The sequence below is a fragment of the Anguilla anguilla genome, chromosome 16 (genome assembly GCF_013347855.1).
Source record: "Anguilla anguilla isolate fAngAng1 chromosome 16, fAngAng1.pri, whole genome shotgun sequence".
Classification (NCBI taxonomy): Eukaryota; Metazoa; Chordata; class Actinopteri; order Anguilliformes; family Anguillidae; genus Anguilla; species Anguilla anguilla.
In genome coordinates, this window is record NC_049216.1 from 8,985,796 (window position 1) to 9,005,323 (window position 19,528).

Genomic DNA, 19,528 nt, shown 5'->3' on the forward strand with positions numbered 1-19,528 from the left:
CCGGTATTACCTCAGAGACCCATACAGCCGGCCCACTGCAGTGTGCCACCCTGTTTCATTGGCAGAATGAATCATTGTCTCGATGTGTAAGGAGTAAGTAAATGGGAACGCTCAGAAGGCAGAAACGCAGGTAGCTAATGTAACGGAGAACGCAAATCCTTCCCCTCCATAGCAAAAGGTACGTGGCGGAAGGTTTACAAATAACATATTCACATATTATCAACGTGTTATGTAAACTTTGACCTGTACTTATTCGCTTTCAGTATAGGCTTTACACAATATAGCTCCGTCACTTTAATTATTATGACTTGAAAATGGGGCCAGAGTTTAAAACCATAGTTTTTTTCCCGCATTTCTCTTTACAGCGCTTCAGGTTAACGGCATAGCCTACTTCTTAAGGACTGGGTCCTGTGAGACTGGATCGTGCGAGGATGCCCGCTCCTGCAGCAAGTATGGTGCGGCTTGTTGCGCTGATTTTATCCCTGGCGATGATGGTCTATGGCTTTCCACCGCAAGCGACAACATCCGTGGTGGATACGGACATCACCCAGACTCTCGAGGACAATTTGGCTCAGGGACACGCCACACTGAACGATATGTTTAGGGAGGTGGAAAAGCTAATGGAAGACACGCAGCATAAACTGGAGGAGGCGGTGTACCAGGTAATGTCGTGCCAAGGGCTTTTTTATTCACTGCACCGACTACAAAACAGTGCGTAGCCGGGTGTTTTATCCACTGTAGGGCTAACAGAATACTGTGATATCTGCCACTTACGAACTGAATTTTTAGATGCACCCAGATAAAATTATTAATCTTGCGTACATGGTAGTCGACTTCAATGGGGTTTTTCTTTAGCTTACAGAAGATATATTAGCCTATAGGCTATGTGCTCATTTGGGTTATCGCTAACTGTTTTAATAAATTACTAGATTTAAATACATTTAGGTATACCGTTCTATTCGTTAAGTTTTAAACTTTTTGTTAAGTTTTTTTTTCATATAAATGTAATTTGAATGAATGAAAATCTCACGTGTTCAGCCTGTACGATTACACTTGTTTGGCCTTTCCAAATAAAAACACTCTGGACCTAAACTTTAATAGTATATATGTAGGTGTTTTAAACGAAAGTTTCAGATTATCGGTGCCCTCAGTGTCTTTAGTTATCACCGCCCTATAAGGCTTTTCCAAACGACCCTCGCTGCTTTATTGATTTCTGAGCCGCGACTGCTGGAGACGTATTTATGAATCCTCTTTTTATAGATGGACAACGAGAGCGCCCGATCGATGCTGTATGTACATGACCTTCCTCCCAATTACCAGGAGGAGAGCAGCACGGACAGGACGGTGGGAAACCAGTCCGTCCACACGGTGGAAAAGATCAACATGGTACAGCATTGTACATGTGGACAATACGGCTATAATACATTTTGTATTATTAATGCAGTGTGTGTTGGAGGGGGGGGGGGGGGGGGGGTCTGTATGAGAAAGTATGTTTGTGAGAAAGAGAAAAAGAGCATGTGCAATGTATGTGTGAGAGAGAAACAAGACAATGTGTGTGTGTGTCTGTGTCAGAGAAAGAAAGCCCTCATATTTGTTCATAAATTAAAAACAAGTTGGTTTTTGATAGGAGACACTGAAAAATTGCAAGTACACAGCTCCAAAATTTGCAACTCCAGCACCCCCCCCCCCCCCCCCCCCCCCCCCCCCATTGTGCGTTGTGATTCTGCACATCTCATTCTGTTACACTCTGAAGGGACAAATTGGCAAAGATGAAAAAACAGTCCTAACAACGAAACAAATTAGTAAAACATAAAGTGCATTAAAACTGATTTAATATTCAAACTCTGTCCATCAAAATACAGTTGCAACAATGGATTGTTAGAACTCCAGTGCTGACCTTGAGGTCATTGATTTAACTGTAAACTTGTTTTTCTAAAGGGGTTTTTATTCCTTATTCGGTAAACAGAGCTTCGGCACTTCAGCAGACTGAATTTAATTGGACTGCACTGACGGGAGAGGCGCACCGCCTCCTGCTATCAAACGAAGTGTGAGGCTTTGCCAGAACAGTCTGCTTGGGTCCTGGGCACCGCCTGGCGCAAAAAAAAGAGAGATGTGCCCGTGCAGTGCCCTGTGTGCCCAGCAGACTCTCTCATTCCTCGAGTGTCACGTGACAGCCCCCGTGTCACTGAAACCAGTCTGCAGCCACCGACAGACCGCGCGCACATCTCTCGCGTTGGAAAAACGGCTTTCAGAAATGCACGTATGGAGACGGTTCTAATGAAGGGACTGTGGACATGGTGTATAACTCTTTAACAAGGCAAGTCCACAGGGACACATGGCCAGTGATGACGCTGAGCACGGAGTCGTGCAGGTAGTCACCCCAGCGAGCGCATGAAGGGTTTCTCCTAAATCCGTCACGCGCTCTGGGGTACCCTGGGCTGTGGGGTTAACTGTGCTTACCCAAGACTTGGGGCTTCCTTTTCATGTGTCATCTGAGTAAAAAAAAAAAAATCTTCCTGTCTGTCAGGTAACAGACAACAGAACAGGAGTGACCCACTTCTCCAGAACCGTGATCCAGTCCGGCGGCAAGGAGAACGAGGTCCAGCACGTGAGTGGCGTTCCGTCGGCTGCGGTTTACAGAAACGTGGCGGGTGTGCTGAACCAGAAGGACGCTGTGCGGCTTGGTTCGTTATCATCGTGTGAGATGAAAGCAAAAATGCACATTAAAAACATACTAATTCAAGTGATGAGGTAAAGAAGATGTCCTACACGTGCACCAAATGCACAGCCGAACTGAAAAATGTGAACACCAATCTGAGGTCACTTAGTAAGGTGTTGGGCCAATGGCTGTCGCCGGTATGGTCTGCATGTCCATCAGGCTTTCTGTAGGAGGCATATGACATCACGTTTTCATGAGAAAGTCAATCAACTCAGTTTGTTTGTGGAACTGGAAAACACTGTCTGGGGGGGTCGTTACAGAAAATCTCATAAACACTGGACTATATTCAGGTCTGGTGACTGAGAAAGCCATGACATTTAGATAAAGCCCGTGGCATGCTCCTCAAACCAAACTGTTGACAGGGGCATCTTGAAAGCCATCACTGTCTGCAGAAAAGAAATACTTTTAAGACTGGATGAAGTACCACGAAGTAATGATTCACTTAAACCAGGGGTGTCCAATTTCACTCGAAAACGGCTGGTATGGGCGCAGGAGTTTGTTTTAGCCCAGCACTATGACAGTTGATTCATCTAATATACTAATCGTGAGCTTCAATGAAGACCTTGATGAGTAGAATCAGGTGTCTTAGTGCTGGACTAAAACAAAAACCTCTCACCCACAACAGTCCTTTTTGGGATAAGACTGGACACGCTCCCGACTTAGACATTGTAAAGGTATGAGCTCACCCAAAACATGGCAGGAAAATGTGCCTCACACTGTTTTGGAACCACCAGAACTCTTCACCGTGGGAGCTTTTTTGCTCCCATTTACTTCATTGACTAACCATGTAGATGGTGCCATATATTATAGTATTCAGGGTGGCAGTGTAGTAGGAACAGGGTCTTGTTACCTAAAGGTCACTGGTTTGATTCCCAGGTTGGTATTGTTGTGTCCTTGTAACACGTTGTACCCTCGAGCAAGGTACTTAGCATGCATTGCTTCAGTATAAATCCAGCTCTTAAATGCCTGTAATGTAATGAAAAACAGTAACCATTCTTTATCAGTACAAGGGGTTATCCTGGCTCAGAATAGGGCTTAGGTTGGTGACTTTGGGTGATAGCAACTGCAGGCTTTACTACCACTGCAACCTTGACATGTTGTCTCCCTATATTTAGGCATATTTAGAGTGTAATGTTCTGGTGTTGAAAAATAAAAATGGGAACAATTTAAATATTTTTTGAAGAGTTGTATTTCGTAAGTGCCGGAATTGGATGAAGATACAGTCTATAGAAGGATTAACACATTCTAAGGGGGTCATTCTACAGGAATAGTGGTATTCGGAATTGTGTATTTGCATAAACCATTGTCGCATATTTTCATGGAATTACGTCCAATTACATTGCATAATGATCTATAAATAGCCTATGCGCTAAATAAAAAGTCGCAGATGCTGCATAAATAAACCGACAATTGCCCTAAAAAGACACGAAACCGCCTACATTTACAAAGATAGGTGACTTCTGTTGAAAATCGCGTCGTCAACACTCTCCCTACTGTCCATTCTTTTATGCAAGTAAGCGGATTCTACTGTAGTTAATTTAAGCGTGTAAGGTTGCACGTTAACTTGAAAGCCTGAAATGCGGTATCGTTCATGACCAAATTGTACCTATAAATGCATGGAACATAATTGTTCTACAGATGTTGTTTTTGTGCGACTTCTCCTGGCTTGGGCGGCTTGAAAAAAAAAAAAAAAACACTCAGGCGGCCTGCCTAAGAAATTTGGAAAAATTCAACGTTGTGGTTGAGACACATGCGGCTTTTAACCGGCTTTATTAGTTGGTGAGCTTTGAGCTACTTGCAGCAAATAGAGACGGGAGTGACGTTTTCGATGTGCGTTAAAAACGGACATGCAAATGAGTCGGTCTGTTACAATGAGAGTAATGGGGCCCCAGGGTCCCAGTCGGTCACCCTAAGAGAGACAGTTAGCTCAGTGAGCTGAAGGCAAAGGCCCTCATGATTAAAGGATGCTTTTTCATGACGTCAACGGTTAATAGTGCACTTCCGATGCTTCTGCTCTCTTGGCAGTTGCTATTATGCCAGAGGTCAGATTTTCTTTCTCTCTCAGCCTTATGAAATTCATTTTTATAACTCTGACAACCACTTTATATACGGACCGAAATTGTAATAAAACCTTTGGCTCTGCTAGTACACGGAGTTCTCATATAATGTTAGCCAGGTTAATGCCGTCTGCCCTAGCAGCCCGTTTTCCCCTCCCGGACGGACGGGGGGGGGGGGGGGAGGAGGTGTGCTCTTCGATCAGGGCCACGCAGAGCTGCGCCAGGGTCCGTTCGGAATGCCTGACCGCCAAAGCCGCTGACGTGACGAGGCTGCTGAAGGGTCGGCTCGAGCGGCGGCGGCGGCGGCGGCAGCACACTTAATTATCGAATGACGTTGGATTGCCTACGTCGTCTATTAAATAAATAAGCCACAGAGCTTTCTGTTCTTGGTTGAGGGCCTGAAAACCCTTATCTGATGTGCAATACAGAGAGAGGGAGAAGAGGTGATACAGGGCAGCATCAGTGCTTTAAGTCAGCAAGTAGCAGGTCTAATAGTGCATCAATAGCAGGTCTAATCGTACTAATAATTAACCAGTAGTACTACTACTACTACTGTGACTACTGCTACTAGTACTACTACAACTGTGACTACTGCTACTGTTACTACTGCTACTACTGTGACTACTGCTACTGTTACTACTACTACTACAATGGTGACTACTGCTACTGTTACTACTACTACTACTGTTACTACTACTACAACTGTGACTACTTCTACTACTACTACAACTGTGACTACTACTACTGTAACTACTGCTACTACTACTACTACAACTGTGACTACTGCTACTGTTACTACTACTACTACAACTGTGACTACTGCTACTGTTACTACTACTACAACTGTGACTACTGCTACTGTTACTACTACTACTACAACTGTGACTACTTCTACTACAACTACAACTGTGACTACTGCTACTGTTACTACTACTACTACAACTGTGACTACTGCTACTGTTACTACTACTACTACAACTGTGACTACTGCTACAACTACTACTACAACTACAACAACTACTACTACTACTGAGAAGAAGAAGAAGAAATAATTAATATTATTGATGTAACACTTTTAAAACAGTGTTCTACAAATGTTTCACAATAAGAATAACGCAGACAAACAGATATATAACCAGTGGCAGCACCAGGAATTTTTCTAGGTCAATATATGGAGATGTGCTGATAATTTATTTTTTACTGTAAAATGTAAAATTGTGAGAAAATGCTTGGGGGGGGGGGGGGGTGGTGTGTGTGGCAGGGGCTCAGCGCTGTATCCCCAGCATGTCCCCAGTTAGCGCCGCCGCGGTATATAAAAGAGATGGAGTGTCCCGCTCTCTACCGCTGCCATCTGTCCAATCTGCAGATACTGCCGATCCCGTCACCGTGGCAACTTACATCCAGGAAACGGATGTTTGTTTCTCTTAAGTAGCAGGCAAATGGATTTCTGTCTGCCTTCCCGTCGGCGCGCGGCGGCCCCAGTAGTCCAGCCGAACAGCGTGGCCTGGCGATGGCCGGGAGCCGCGAGGACCCATGAGTCACCGCCTCCTGGTGGGTGCGCGGGTGAAGAGACAAATTCCCCCCTGCTGGTGCCACTGCCCTTAACCTGCACTGTCATTCACACGCTCACCATAGAGGGCGCTCTATAAACTTTCAAGGTACTGTAATAATAGGTGCACACCCGCGTGCTTTAGGCAGTGCCTGATTGGGAAGAAGAACACGGTTTTTGACCGTGTCACAGAGTCATCGTGGGAGCATATTTGTGGCAGCTTAGTTGGCTAATAGCCAGATAGCGACACAGGAAAAGTCAGCTGCACACCGCCCCTCTGCCCCCGTGTTTGATCACACGTGCCCTCCAGACCCACAGCGCAGGTGTAACAAGTGCCTGACTTATTTGGCATTAGCCGATTCCGCCAGTTAGGTTACAGCCGGACTTGCCTTCTTCAGCTCCTAGAACCTGTTAGGGTTCAACGGGGCAGCAGTCTTCGAAAAAAAGAGACGCTTGTTAATTTAGCTAGCTGTTGTCGGTCGGTTCCCCGCGACGAAAGCGGACAGATGTGGGTTTTCGTTGTTCTTGGCAGAACAGAAGGTCTGCTTCGTTCCCAGTCCCAGTGAGTCACAGTCGCAGTCTTCAAAGGGAACCCGGGGCGGACTGAAAGCGGCCCACCGGTCTTCCGTAAACGGGCCTGTTTCTATTTGATTAAAAAAATACTCTTTTGAAGGCGGGCTCCTGCGTCCTCTTAATTTGCTGCGTGTGTGTGTTGGCGGACTCCCGCGGTGCCGGGTCTCATGCTTTATTCATTGGCGTCGTCCGCGTGCTCTAGCAACGCGGCGAAACAGGAAATTGCTTATCTGGGGATACGCATACGGTCGTCCCAGTTTCCCATTTGAGTTCCTGTTTCTTAAAGGTCACGTTTAGATAGCCTGTGTGCACACGGGCGGAATCATGTGACCGTACCTTAAACCCTGGAGAATATCGTTCCGATTGCAAGCAACTGTGGCACTAACCGCGCTGCCATTTCTGAATCTCTCCCAGGCTGAGTTCAGCCGTATTAAATGACCGGATTTATATTTTGTGTCATAAAACAAAGCCGTAAACGCGTTGGGCCTACTTTTGGGTTATTGCCCTTCAGGCTGCACCGGAGTGCCCGTGAGGCGGCCGCGGGGACTGAACTTTCACGGCGGCGTCGTTTGAGGCGCCTGGATCGGACGCACGGAGAGCGGCTGGCGAGATTGTCGAGGGGCCCGCGGTCGTTACGGGAAGACGCGGGCTCTCTGCCGCTCCCCTTTAATGTGACTGCTAGTTTTTACGCTACTGGGCTCTCTGCCGCTCCCCTTTAATGTGACTGCTGTTTTTATGCTACCGGGCTCGGAGATGCAGACGTCATTAACAAGGCTGGTCTCTCTGTAGGCTTTTGTGTGCGACGCGAAAATGCTGCCAGCCCGCTTAGCTCCCGGGGCCGCCCCCGTCGCACAGCACAGGGAACCGCTAGATAAAATGCTATTTACATTTAGAAACTAGTGAGTTGTTGGCTCGCCGGCTCAAGAGTCTCCGTTTTTGAAGCGGCTGTTCTCATTATCCAGGGGCTGGTTTAAACAGATCGCTTTGAAATGGGACCATTCTGTCCGATAGGAATACATTATTGCAAATCAACGACCATTAAAACCACACCTAGAATATCCAACACTCCTAGCAGACCTTGGGGCCAGAGTGACAGTGGCAATCTCTCAGCATTTAAACAACAAAAAGCCACTTTGAAACGAGAACCGAACTGGAGACATTCAAAAGGTTTGCATTTGCATCTCTGCATTTTGAGTCTTTTCTCCGACTGTAGGTTCCCTTTAAAAAATGGACAGTGGCTTGCTGACTTTATAAAAATGCCTTTGAGTACTGCTTAAAGTAATGTAAAACCAATGGATTAATAACTGGGTAAAGCACAGACTTATTTCACATGTGTAGTGAAGTCTTGCAATTGCATGGGCTTGTGGCCGTTGGTCTCAGTTTTCCATGGGGTGAAAGCCAGCTCAGAATTTCTGCTCTGTGGTTTCTCCTTCTGCGAAACCTCAGTGAGGACTGGGAGCTTTACTCCGCGCTGCCATTCAACCCAACCCCCCTCTCCGCTTTTTTTTAGAGTGTCACTCTGAGAGAGAGTACACTTGTTTTTGCGCCCTTAAGGCACTCGAACAGGACATGCAGGCAGGATACAGTAACCAGGAGCGTGGGGGGGAGAACCAGTGGCTCACTGGAAAACATGCTGATCCCACCAGTCTAGACAGAATTGAAGAGTGAAGGGAAATCTCCCAGTTTACAGTAAGTGCTGCTGGGGGATTGGGCAGCCTGGGTGGATACTAATGCTGCGCTCTGCCAGCCAGTGGAGTTTCCGCACCAAGGGAAAACACACCGAACCGCAGAGTACCATCTGGCCCATGCCGTGCTATGGCATAATTAATAACACGTCTGAGCCGAGGGACGCCATCAAAAGCCTCTAATGCCTCGAAATACATTTTATTGCCGATGGCTGAAGTTTATCGTCGTCAGCCTCGGTTTAATGAATTGAATCCGTGCTCCAGCGGAATGCCGAATTCCTCTCTTCAGCGGCGCTTTTCCTCCCGCGACGGTAACAGTCGGGATTAATCTAGCAGAGAGCTACGCGCTTCGGTACGCTGTTGTTCCGACTGCGCTGCGACACGGAGCGCAAGAGCCAAGGGTTGAGACACGCAGGCAAACGAGCGCTGACCGCTTTCGTTAGCTCGACCCGATTTCCCGCTCTTCGTCCGATGGAGAAGCTGCCTCCCCGGCTCAGCTCCGTAAGCTGAAGGGAGGCGAGACGAAGCGGCCCGCTCACGCGCTCCGCAGCCCGCGTAGCGAAGACGCGTTTTTTCCCCCAAAAAAACAGCCGGCCCTAACCCGCGGGGGGGGGGGGGACCAGCGCTGCAGTGCCGTCCCGGACTGAGCTGGGGAAGAATTCAGCTTCAGGTGCCTAACTGGAGGAATGAGAATTTTTTGGGCCTGATAAGGATGCTTTTGGAGGTTTTTCTCCCCAGTTTGGAATCGCCAGTTTTGCCTCTCGAGTCATTCTCCAGAAAGAACAGCAGTGGCGAAGAGGCCTGAGCTCTGCTTCGAAGCACTGTCCCACAAGCTTTGTTATTCCACACCACAGGCTACACAGTGCTATAGGAGAGCTAGCGCCAGTTGGGGTAGGACATATCTAGCAGTGATGACAACTTGAAGCCTGTGGGTGTTTCCCAAATGGTCTGGAGTAACAATGGGGGCTTAGGCGAATTAAACAGGATTGTTGTCCTGAGACTATGGACACCCAGGCATCGTCAGCCAATGCCTCTCTCCAGGCTTCAGCTAGTGATGTCTAGGCTGTAGGGCCCTGTCTGCACTCATAACAGACTCCTTTACTGACCGACTCTCTCTACAGCCAAGTTCCTGATTGAACTCTCATTAACAAACCATGAAAGCGAGTGAAATTCCTGGCCCAGATACAGTATTTCTTCATTTCCAGTCCTTTTCTTGGGACCTCGGGTACCACCGTCCTCTGAGCACTTTCAGCTTTAATAAGAGTACATTTGGTCCCTACCGGGACTCATATTTTTCTATTTCTTGCCTTCCTATAAAGTGTCTGAGACAGACTCTCTGTAAAAAAAAAAAAAGCACTGTACTAATAAAACGGGATTGAATATAAACTCAGTGAGAGCCTATTTAATGCGCTTTTCCTGTGTGCTCGCACAGAATTGTCAAGTGATGCGGTTAAGCGGTTCGCTCAGTCTTAGGGCGGCATTTTTACCTCTTAACGTCTTGCCCCACGCAAGTTCACACAGGCGTCGGCAGATTGTAAAGCCGATGAAATGGAAGGTCTCGTTGCAGATGTCGCGGCCGTGTGTAAATGTGTCATGTCCCGAGGGTTCCGTCAGTCGCTCTGGATAAATGAAAAAAGTCGTTGGTGCAGATCCTTGTGATCGGGCCATCCCTCGGTGCCCTGTGCCTCAGGATGATGATTAAAGCTGTGTAGGCTTTGTGTGACTGTGGTGTAACCGAGAGGGCTGTGGAGGGAAGTGGGGGGGGGGGGTGCCCTTGGAACAGGAAAACAGGAAGTGCGCGGACAGCTCGCGCTGTGAGCGTTGCGCCACCGCTCCCCGCCGTGACCGCGCTGTGTCCTCCCGCCCCGCAGGAGTGCATCATCGACGAGGACTGCGAGAAGGGCCGCTTCTGCCTCTACGAGTCGCTGCGCTCCAGGTGCCTGCCCTGCAAGGCTCTCGACACGGTGGGTGCTCTTTATAAGAACTGCTTTATAATATACTGCCTACCCCTGCACTCAGGTCTGGAACCCATAACCTGCTGGTTGCCAAAAACTGGATGCTTGCAAAACATACACGAAGCAGTACTCGCACACTAAGAATATAACACGTACCACTGTACTCACACACAATAAGAGTATAACACATAGCTCAGTACTCACACACTGGAGTATAACACAGTACTGACACACTAAGATTATAACACACATTACTCACACACGAAGAATATAACACACAGTACTCACACTAGAGTATAACAGTACTCACACTGGAGTATAACACACAGTACTCACACACTAAGAGTATATAACACAGTACTCACACTGGAGTATAACACACAGTACTCACACACTAGAGTATAACACAGTACTCACACTGGAGTATAACACAGTACTCACACACTAGAGTATAACACAGTACTCACACTGGAGTATAACACAGTACTCACACACTAGAGTATAACACAGTACTCACACTGGAGTATAACACAGTACTCACACACTAGAGTATAACAGTACTCACACTGGAGTATAACACAGTACTCACACACTAGAGTATAACACAGTACTCACACTGGAGTATAACACACAGTACTCACACACTAGAGTATAACACAGTACTCACACTGGAGTATAACACAGTACTCACACACTAGAGTATAACACAGTACTCACACTGGAGTATAACACAGTACTCACACACTAGAGTATAACACAGTACTCACACTGGAGTATAACACACAGTACTCACACACTAGAGTATAACACAGTACTCACACTGGAGTATAACACAGTACTCACACACTAGAGTATAACACAGTACTCACACTGGAGTATAACACACAGTACTCACACACTAGAGTATAACACAGTACTCACACTGGAGTATAACACACAGTACTCACACACTAGAGTATAACACAGTACTCACACTGGAGTATAACACAGTACTCACACACTAGAGTATAACACAGTACTCACACACTAGAGTATAACACAGTACTCACACTGGAGTATAACACACAGTACTCACACACTAAGAGTATATAAAACAGTACTCACACAAAGAGTACAACACAACAGCACTGACACACTAAGAGTATAACACACACGGCACAGTCAATATGATAACATACATACGGAAGCAAGGTTATAAAGAGAGAAGGACGATGTGCAGAAAGGCTGTTTTCACGCAGTCCCAGAGAACACCGTGTTCTTTGTCCTGCGCGGACAAAGCTCGGCGTTCGGGAGGGACGCGTCTGGCAGGGGGGTCTGGAAACCGAGAAGCCGGGTGTATAGACTGTGGCACACGTCCCGGAGAAAGGGAGACCTCCCAATAATCTCAATCCATATGCCGCACAGAGCCGGATGGGCGGGGAAAACGACCTTGGAAGAGGGCGTGTTGGGCATAGCAGACACTTCTACATCTGTAATAAAGAGATATACACGTCTGTGATAAACATGCATTCCTCTGTGTTTTAACAGCCATTGTCAGTGTTTGCGTTTGGCTTATTTAACTTAACACTCCTGGGGTTTGCATCTACTGCATTTACTGATTTTGAGCTCCAATTATATCAATTTCTTAAATGATAAAAGGTTACGAAAATGTATGTTTTTATACATTTGCCCTAGGTTTCCTTTAAAGGGACCAAATCTTACTGTGCAACTTTTTTTTCAAGTGTAACCCTCCAATTTTGTGTGCTGGTTGTATTATATCACCCCGGATTTCATTTTAAATAGAGCACTCCCTGCAGGCACGTTTTGAGTTTTATATTATGGATACAAATCTTACGATGCAGGAGCTAGCCAAATTGGGCATGCCAGAATAAAATGCACCAAAACAAATTCAAACAGACAATCGATGGGGATCCAGCAGTGAATTTATCCTGCAACTTTCAAACACGAGTAAGGACACCCAAGCTACTAGTCTAGCTCAGGCTAGAATCCATTCACAGTCTAGCTATCCTCTATTTAGAATTGATCTCTACCAGCGGTAACCAACCCTGTTCTGGGAGGTATACCGTCCTGTAGTTTTTAACTCCAACCCTAACAAAGTGCACCTCACTGAACAGCAAGTGATTTCATTGAGCTGCTTAATTAGTAGAGTCAGGTGTGCCAAATTAGGCTGGAAACGAACACCTTCACGATGGTAGATCTCCAGGAACAGGGTTGGTTACCACTGTTCTATACAATTTACCATTTCATAATCTGGCAAATGTTTTTAGGTGCGGAAAAAGGTTCAATTTATCACGGTGTACATCTAGGCACCGTTCTGCTGCACAGATGGGCTCGGCGCTCTGATTCTGAATCCAGGCCGTGTCTGCGCTGGCCGTGGCTGGCGGCTCCACGGGGTGATGAACAACTGGCTCCAGCGCTGCCCAGTAATGGATGGGAGGGCCGCAGTCTGGCCGGATGACCGCCTGTCATCGCACACCAGCCGCCCCCCACCGGCCAATCAGGGCGCCTGTTAAGGGCAGAGCTACTGTGCGCCTGTTAAGCTACGCACAAAGTGTCTTCCTCTGACTCATGTCTGTGCGAGCCTGACTTCTGAACTGCGGGGTGTGATAAGTGGTGTCTGCCATTGTGTGCTTCGGCGGAGAGCAGGAGTGCTTGGAGGTTGCATCAATAGGCACTTACATATACATATGATGCACATAAGTATGTATTTGATTGGCTATCCCATATTGAGGAGAAAAAGCAACACTACTGGAGCTAGACATTGACAGATTTAGAGTGAAATCAGTGCCCCTAACTGGAAACTATCTATGACTCCCTCATTCAGTTTTTACATGAGCAAGCTTTCATTCATGAAGCAAATGCAAGTGATGATAATGGCTCTGAATGTAATGGATACCTGTGTTCACTGTCTGTGTGTGTGTGTGTGTGTGTGCATGGGCGTGTGTGTCTGTGTGTGGTGTGTGTATCTGTGTGCATGTGTGTGTGTGTGTTTCAGCCCTGCACAAAGGACGAGGAGTGCTGTTCGGGGCAGCTGTGTGTGTGGGGCCAGTGCTCTGAGAACACCACCAAGGGAGAAGCAGGCAGCATCTGTCAATACCAGAGTGACTGCAACACAGAGCTCTGCTGTGCCTTCCACAAAGGTACAGCCAGTCCACCCGCTCTTGAATCCACTGATAAGGTCTGGTAAAAGAACAACTGGACACTGTGCCTGATGGCAAAATGAACCTGAAACAAAGTCAATGGAATGATCTCTGTGACTTTGAACAGACCTGCTCTTTGCAATACAAGTAGGCTAGGGGATACAAAGCACTGAATCATCAGTTCTGAGCCTTGGTGTCTGTTCCCAGTAGCTCAACTAAAATTCAGTTTTCCTAAGCGAACGGGCCCAAACTATGTCAGACTGCAGAGATGAAATCCAGGCCTGAGCCATGCGCAGAATTCCTGTGGGCTTACAGCGAAGAGCTGCCACCGTGTCCTGGCAAAGCCCGAATTAGCCAGGACCATCAATCAAGCCCGGAGGCCAGATAACAAGGCGCGGCGTCTGTCTCTCTCTCTCTCTCTCTCTCGGTCTCTCTCTCTCTTTCTCTCTTGGTCTCTCACTCTGTCCTTCTCTTGGTCTCTCTATCTCTCTCTCACTCTGTCCTTCTCTCGGTCTCTCTCTCTCTCTCTTGCTCGCTCTCTCTCTGACCGGCTCCTCCTCTTCCTCGGCCAGCCCTGCTGTTCCCGGTCTGCACCACCATGCCCATGGAGCGGGAGCGCTGCCGCACCCGCCCCAACCACCTGATGGAGCTGCTGTCCTGGGACATGGAGGGGGAGGGGCCCCGTGAGCACTGCCCCTGCGCCGGGGGGCTCCAGTGCCTGCCCCGTGGGTGAGTCCCACCCCGCCTCCTCCTCCTTCGGCTCCCAATCTCCCACCCATGCCCCGCCCCCTCCTCTACCTCTGTCCCCTCCTCTTGCCCTCCCATCTGCCACCCATACCCCGCCCCCTCCTCTTCCTCTGTCCCCCGAATCTCCCACTCATGCCCCACCCCTCCTCTTCCTCCTTTACCCATTCTCCCACACTTCCTGCCCCCCATCTCCTACCCGTTCCCCACCCATTCCTCCTCTTCCTGCCCCGGCCAAATCCACCACCTAACACCTCCAGCTCCCTTACCTATTCTCCAGCACTCCCCCCCCCCCCCTCCGCCACCCCACATCTCCCACCCATGCTCCTCCCCTTCCTCAGGCTCCACCCCCCCCTCTCTCAGACCCCACCCACACAGGCAGCCGCCACCCTTTTCCGGTCCTGACGAGAGGTGCTTTGCGATTTGTAGCTGCGTAAATGATGATTAATTAAATATTCCCCCATTTCTCTATAACGTGCTTTGAGATTGTGAGACGAAGCGCACGACAGAGAAAAGCCATCAGTTCCGTCATTAAAGGCAGCGCTGACGCTCGAAGACGTCGGGGCCCGGGGAAGCGTTCGATCGCGACGACAGCGACGTGCCCTCGCCCCGGCGCTCCGGTCCACCGGCTCCTCAAACGACCGGAGCGTTTTTTTCCCCTCGGGTGACTTTCCTTTTTTTGGGGGGGGGGGGGATTGGGGGGGCGCTGTTTGGACGCAGCGGAGCATTGCCGCGCAGGCAGCCGGTGGGACGGCCTTATCGCCGGCGCGCTCTGACCCGCTTTCTAAATGAGGCGGCTCCGCGGCGGGAGCTGTCAGCGGCGGCGGCTCGGCGCATTCGTCTTCCCCTGACCGCGGGGCGCACCGCCCCCCCCACGCGCCGGGCCATTAGCGTTGCATGGCCGGGGTGGGGGCGAGGGGGCAAGGACGTCTCCCGGGAATAAAGACGCTTCTCGTTAGCCAAGGACAATCGTGGCACGGCGAGCAACCGGCAAGCAGGCTTTCTGTTTCTCCTGGATGATCTTGTTTTTTTTTTTTTTTTTTGGGTGTTACACCCAGACAGGCAGGAAAGGGAGTAAATTACTGATAGGGATACACTCTGGCAGTTTGTTATCATTGCGATTTTACGACAATTTCCCATGGTGCCCCCGTTCAGACGGGGTTAAAGACAATTCTGTGCCCCGGACGCCGTCCTCGTTCAAAACAAAACAAATATAGTAAAACTGCAAGCGGCATTCTTGCATTAGTTTGGCCTGTGGAAGTACCGTCAGGAAAGTACTGAGTTAGCATCAGCGCAGGTTTGATGTTTGCCTGGTTACAGCCCTGAATCCTACCGTGGAATTGTGGGCTAAACATTTCAGGTCTAGTTTTCTGGATGTAACAACATGTTTTTATAAAGATATAAAGTCTGAAACACCGAAATAAATCGGATTGTTAAAGAAAGCACAACTACAGCGACACCTGGTGGTCAAAACTAACCTCACCATGAACAGGGGGAAAGAATGGTTTTCCCACCCTATCCCAGGACATCAGAACCATGGTGATAAATGACCCTCAACACTGTGTGCCAATAGCCTACAGTAATAGGTACACCAACGGAAAATCAGGCTTACAAGTGAAGTTGTGAAGCACTGTTATATATTTTGAAGTTTTATACAGTGAATATAGGGCTTTTCTCTGCATTTCACTGTTCTGTGAAGGTTTAGGTAAAATGCATTTAGCGTCCTCTGAATAGAATAAGAATAATATGAATACAGTGGATGTTTTTGTTTTTTTCAAATGCTTTCTCTGCATTTCATTTTCAGTTATTGAATGTACAGTCCAAAGATAGGCCGGTTTTTGTATTATGAATTGCACGTGCTTTCGTCTTCGTGACTGGACACGCAGTGACAGGCGCACGCGTCAGTCCAGCTGAACGTTTTTAACTGAAATTTTCTATGTCTCTGTTTTTTTTTTTTTTGACAGGCGTGGCTCCTTGTGTCTAAAGGCACAGAACTCGTCCTCCAGCGAAGAGGAACTGACAGACGCGCTCTATTCCGAGATGGACTACATCGTCTAGCGCGTGCCGCTCCACGCCAAGCAGCTCGTAGATTCTAAAAAACCCACCGCCCTTGGACGACTTAGCCAACTCCCCACCTGTAGAACATACTTGTGTACCCTGTGAAATAACCCCGCCCCCACCTTTAGGTTTGTGTGAAATGTCCACCCCCCCCCAGAAAAACGCATCCTGGCCTACTTGCGGCTGAACTTACTAAATTTCCTTCTAGTTGTGTGCAGTGTGCTTGAGTGTCAATGTCATACAATCCCAGGCTTGTTTCTCGACCCAAACCGTGCGCATGAATTCAGCTGTCCTCATAAACGCTCTTCCCGTAGTTACTTAAAAGACTGAAGAATGTACTTAACGAACACAAGGCTGCTTCGTAGTAAATTATCGTCATTGTATGTTAAGGCAGTTAGCTGGCCGAGAAAAATGTGTTAAAAGAGAGGACTCATCGGGCCCAGTTGTCGGGTTTAAAAGTGACTGATGTGCTGCCGTGGAAACGTCCGCCCGCTGCAGCGTGCGCCATGGGTCGTTATCAAAATGGAGGTCTTTCAGTAAAGCAGCACCGGCTAGCGTCGGAGCACGCCGCTCTGCGGAACCACCGATAATGCGAGTCTGAGATCACGCTGTCCAATTAAAATCTTCAAAGAGGTCGGTGTGCTTTGTGTGCTATTATCCGTACTGGCCAATCACGTCGTAGCAGTGTAGGATAAACAGAAAATTAAATTGTGTTCACATTTTGAAGAGGTCTATCAGTTGTGGCCTCGACACAAATGATAAAAATATATCTATATGAAACTGTACTGTGACATCACAAATATGTTTTTAAACCCTAAAATCCATCAAATTGTTTTAATACGGCATCTTTCTCACAGAGAGAGCTGATGAGCAACTAAAACAAAATATTTTAATAAAATTTTAGTGAACCACAAAAACACTTCGCTATGTACCCACAATGCTCACATACAATGAGCGCCTCACTACACTCACACAGCATTACAACATCCTCCCAATTAGGCATTGACATTGACATTGAACGTTATCAAAATATAACTCTGCTGCACTGTCCAAGGCATGAATGGCACGAAAAAGTTTTTAAACAGTCAAAAATATTCTCTCTATAATGCCACTTCTTGGTCCGAAGTTGGCCACAGACATTTTTTATTTTATTTCTGAATAAAAAACGAGAATTTTGATGTTTCTCACTACAAAGGCTTAGGGTGCTCCTACAGCAGTGGTGTCAAACTCGTGCCATGGAGGGCCGTGTGTATGCAGGTTTTCATTCCAGCCTCAGATCTTGATTATATAATTAGTTAAATTATTTGCTGAATTAGGGATACAGGTTTGTGCACAATGGTGACCCGACGTCTATGGTGACCCGCATTGTCTAAATAAAAATTTTCTTATATTCTGTGCTTCAATGCAGTTAAACGCATATGGCTGAATGAGTAATTGGACTCAATTAAGGCAGCATTAATTGGTTGGAATGAAAACCTGCATACACACGGCCCTCCATGGCACGAGTTTGACACCACTGTCCTACAGCATCTTCAAAGCATTCGGCCAATGTTGACTCTGAGGAAAGAACTGGCTCTGAGGGTCTGTCAAATGGTAGCTGTTAATGGTTAAGCACAAGGCTGTGTAGCTGAAACGCATCAGGTTCCGAGTGTGACTGTGCTCCTTTATTACGTGGCAAAAGGGGGAAAAAAAGCTGAATACTGGTAATCATGACAAAGGAACCGCCGTGCTACAGTATATTTCTAGTGTTTGGAATGGTATGGTAGTCTTCGCAATAGCGTTTACTGGTCAGCTAAACATTTGAAAATTACATTGACAATTATGTTCGTGACAGATCCATGTTTCAATGGTGTGAGACTAAAGCAAAATAGCTTTTTCAGAGACAAAGGCTGCAGTAGTGAGCAATGACATATAAGAGCACTGATACAATGCATATATTATGATTTAGATACTAAATGCGAGTATTCTTCAAACAGGAAATTTTGGTTTATTAAAATTGTTCAAATATGTAAAAGCTGAAAAATGTTGTTAGATGTGGTCCTTTCAAAAAGTTCTCTCTCGCATCTGAGTGACCCTTTTGTTCACACAGCCAATTTTGAATTTTAAGCCTATTTTGTTCCCCAGGTTGTTTTTACAGGATGGGAATGTTTAAATAGATGCTCTAGACTATTGATGCATGATCTGGAATGTTTTTATGATATGATGAGATTGTCTAGCTTCTTTCAGGTCATTTCCACAAGCAATAATGTTGTCAATTTACCTGCAGTAAATAAGGGTTAACCAGCCCTGCTTTGTTTTGTCACTATCAATGATTTATATAATATCTTTAAACGTAACATTACCATCCTTTGCTTCTGAGCCATTCTTCCACCCCCTTGTGGACATAACAGGAAGTGTCTAAAAGTATCTACGGTAAAAAATATTATATAGAAATGAAATAATTATGCAAATTTTACAAAAAATAAAAATATCTTATTTTTTGTATAATATAGAGTTAAATATTAATATTCTACTATATTAATATTTAAGTATGATATTAATTTTGGTCAGAGTGACACCCCTAACATATGTATATAAATCCAAACAAACATAGGCTGTCAACAGAAGTGATGTTCCTTAGTAGGTTTTACCTGTAAAATACCACCGCCCCATTATCACAAATGTAGAGAGGCCAATTCCTGCTGGATCTCATCGAGATGTCACAAGGAGACACCCCTCTGCCCTGGGGGAGCCACACAAGGGCATATCTCAGTCTCACAGGTCAAGAAAAATGAAGAAAAATGCATGTCCACTTAAAACCGCACCAGGAATCTTGCATCTTTAATCCTGCAAACTACCTGGGTGAATTCTAGGTTTTCAAGAGGGATTCCTCTCATTTCAATGAGCTGAAAGAGAAGGCATTGGTTCTTAAGGCTATTAATGCTAAATTCCTCCCAGGCAAATCCTCATTTTCGCCTAGGCTTTGTACTCCAGCACACCATTGTCTTACATATAGGTTAACCTTTGGGCTACTTAGCCCCGGAAATCCCACCGAGATATAGACTCTCT

At 46.8% G+C, this 19,528-nt stretch overlaps 1 protein-coding gene across 1 annotated transcript; it reads left to right on the forward strand.

The window, feature by feature from the left end:
• The first annotated feature begins 18 nt into the window (after positions 1-18).
• On the forward strand, positions 19-17,114 carry dkk3b (dickkopf WNT signaling pathway inhibitor 3b). Its single transcript, XM_035395135.1, has 8 exons — positions 19-178; positions 366-662; positions 1,261-1,386; positions 2,528-2,608; positions 10,455-10,547; positions 13,534-13,678; positions 14,251-14,407; positions 16,387-17,114. Exons 2-8 carry the CDS (start codon positions 432-434, stop codon positions 16,478-16,480), a joined length of 927 nt encoding a protein of 308 aa, XP_035251026.1. The 5' UTR covers positions 19-178; positions 366-431; the 3' UTR covers positions 16,481-17,114.
• Positions 17,115-19,528: the final 2,414 nt, after the last annotated feature.

What these genes read in the sequence shown, in the direction of transcription:
- dkk3b (XM_035395135.1), top strand. Translation starts at nt 432, where the DNA reads ATGCCCGCTCCTGCAGCAAGTATGGTGCGGCTTGTTGCGCTGATTTTA. An exon ending in CGGTGGAAAAGATCAACATG is followed by an intron (nt 1,387 to 2,527) that starts GTACAGCATTGT and finishes CCTGTCTGTCAG; the next exon opens with GTAACAGACAACAGAACAGG. An exon ending in AGGAGAACGAGGTCCAGCAC is followed by an intron (nt 2,609 to 10,454) that starts GTGAGTGGCGTT and finishes CCCGCCCCGCAG; the next exon opens with GAGTGCATCATCGACGAGGA.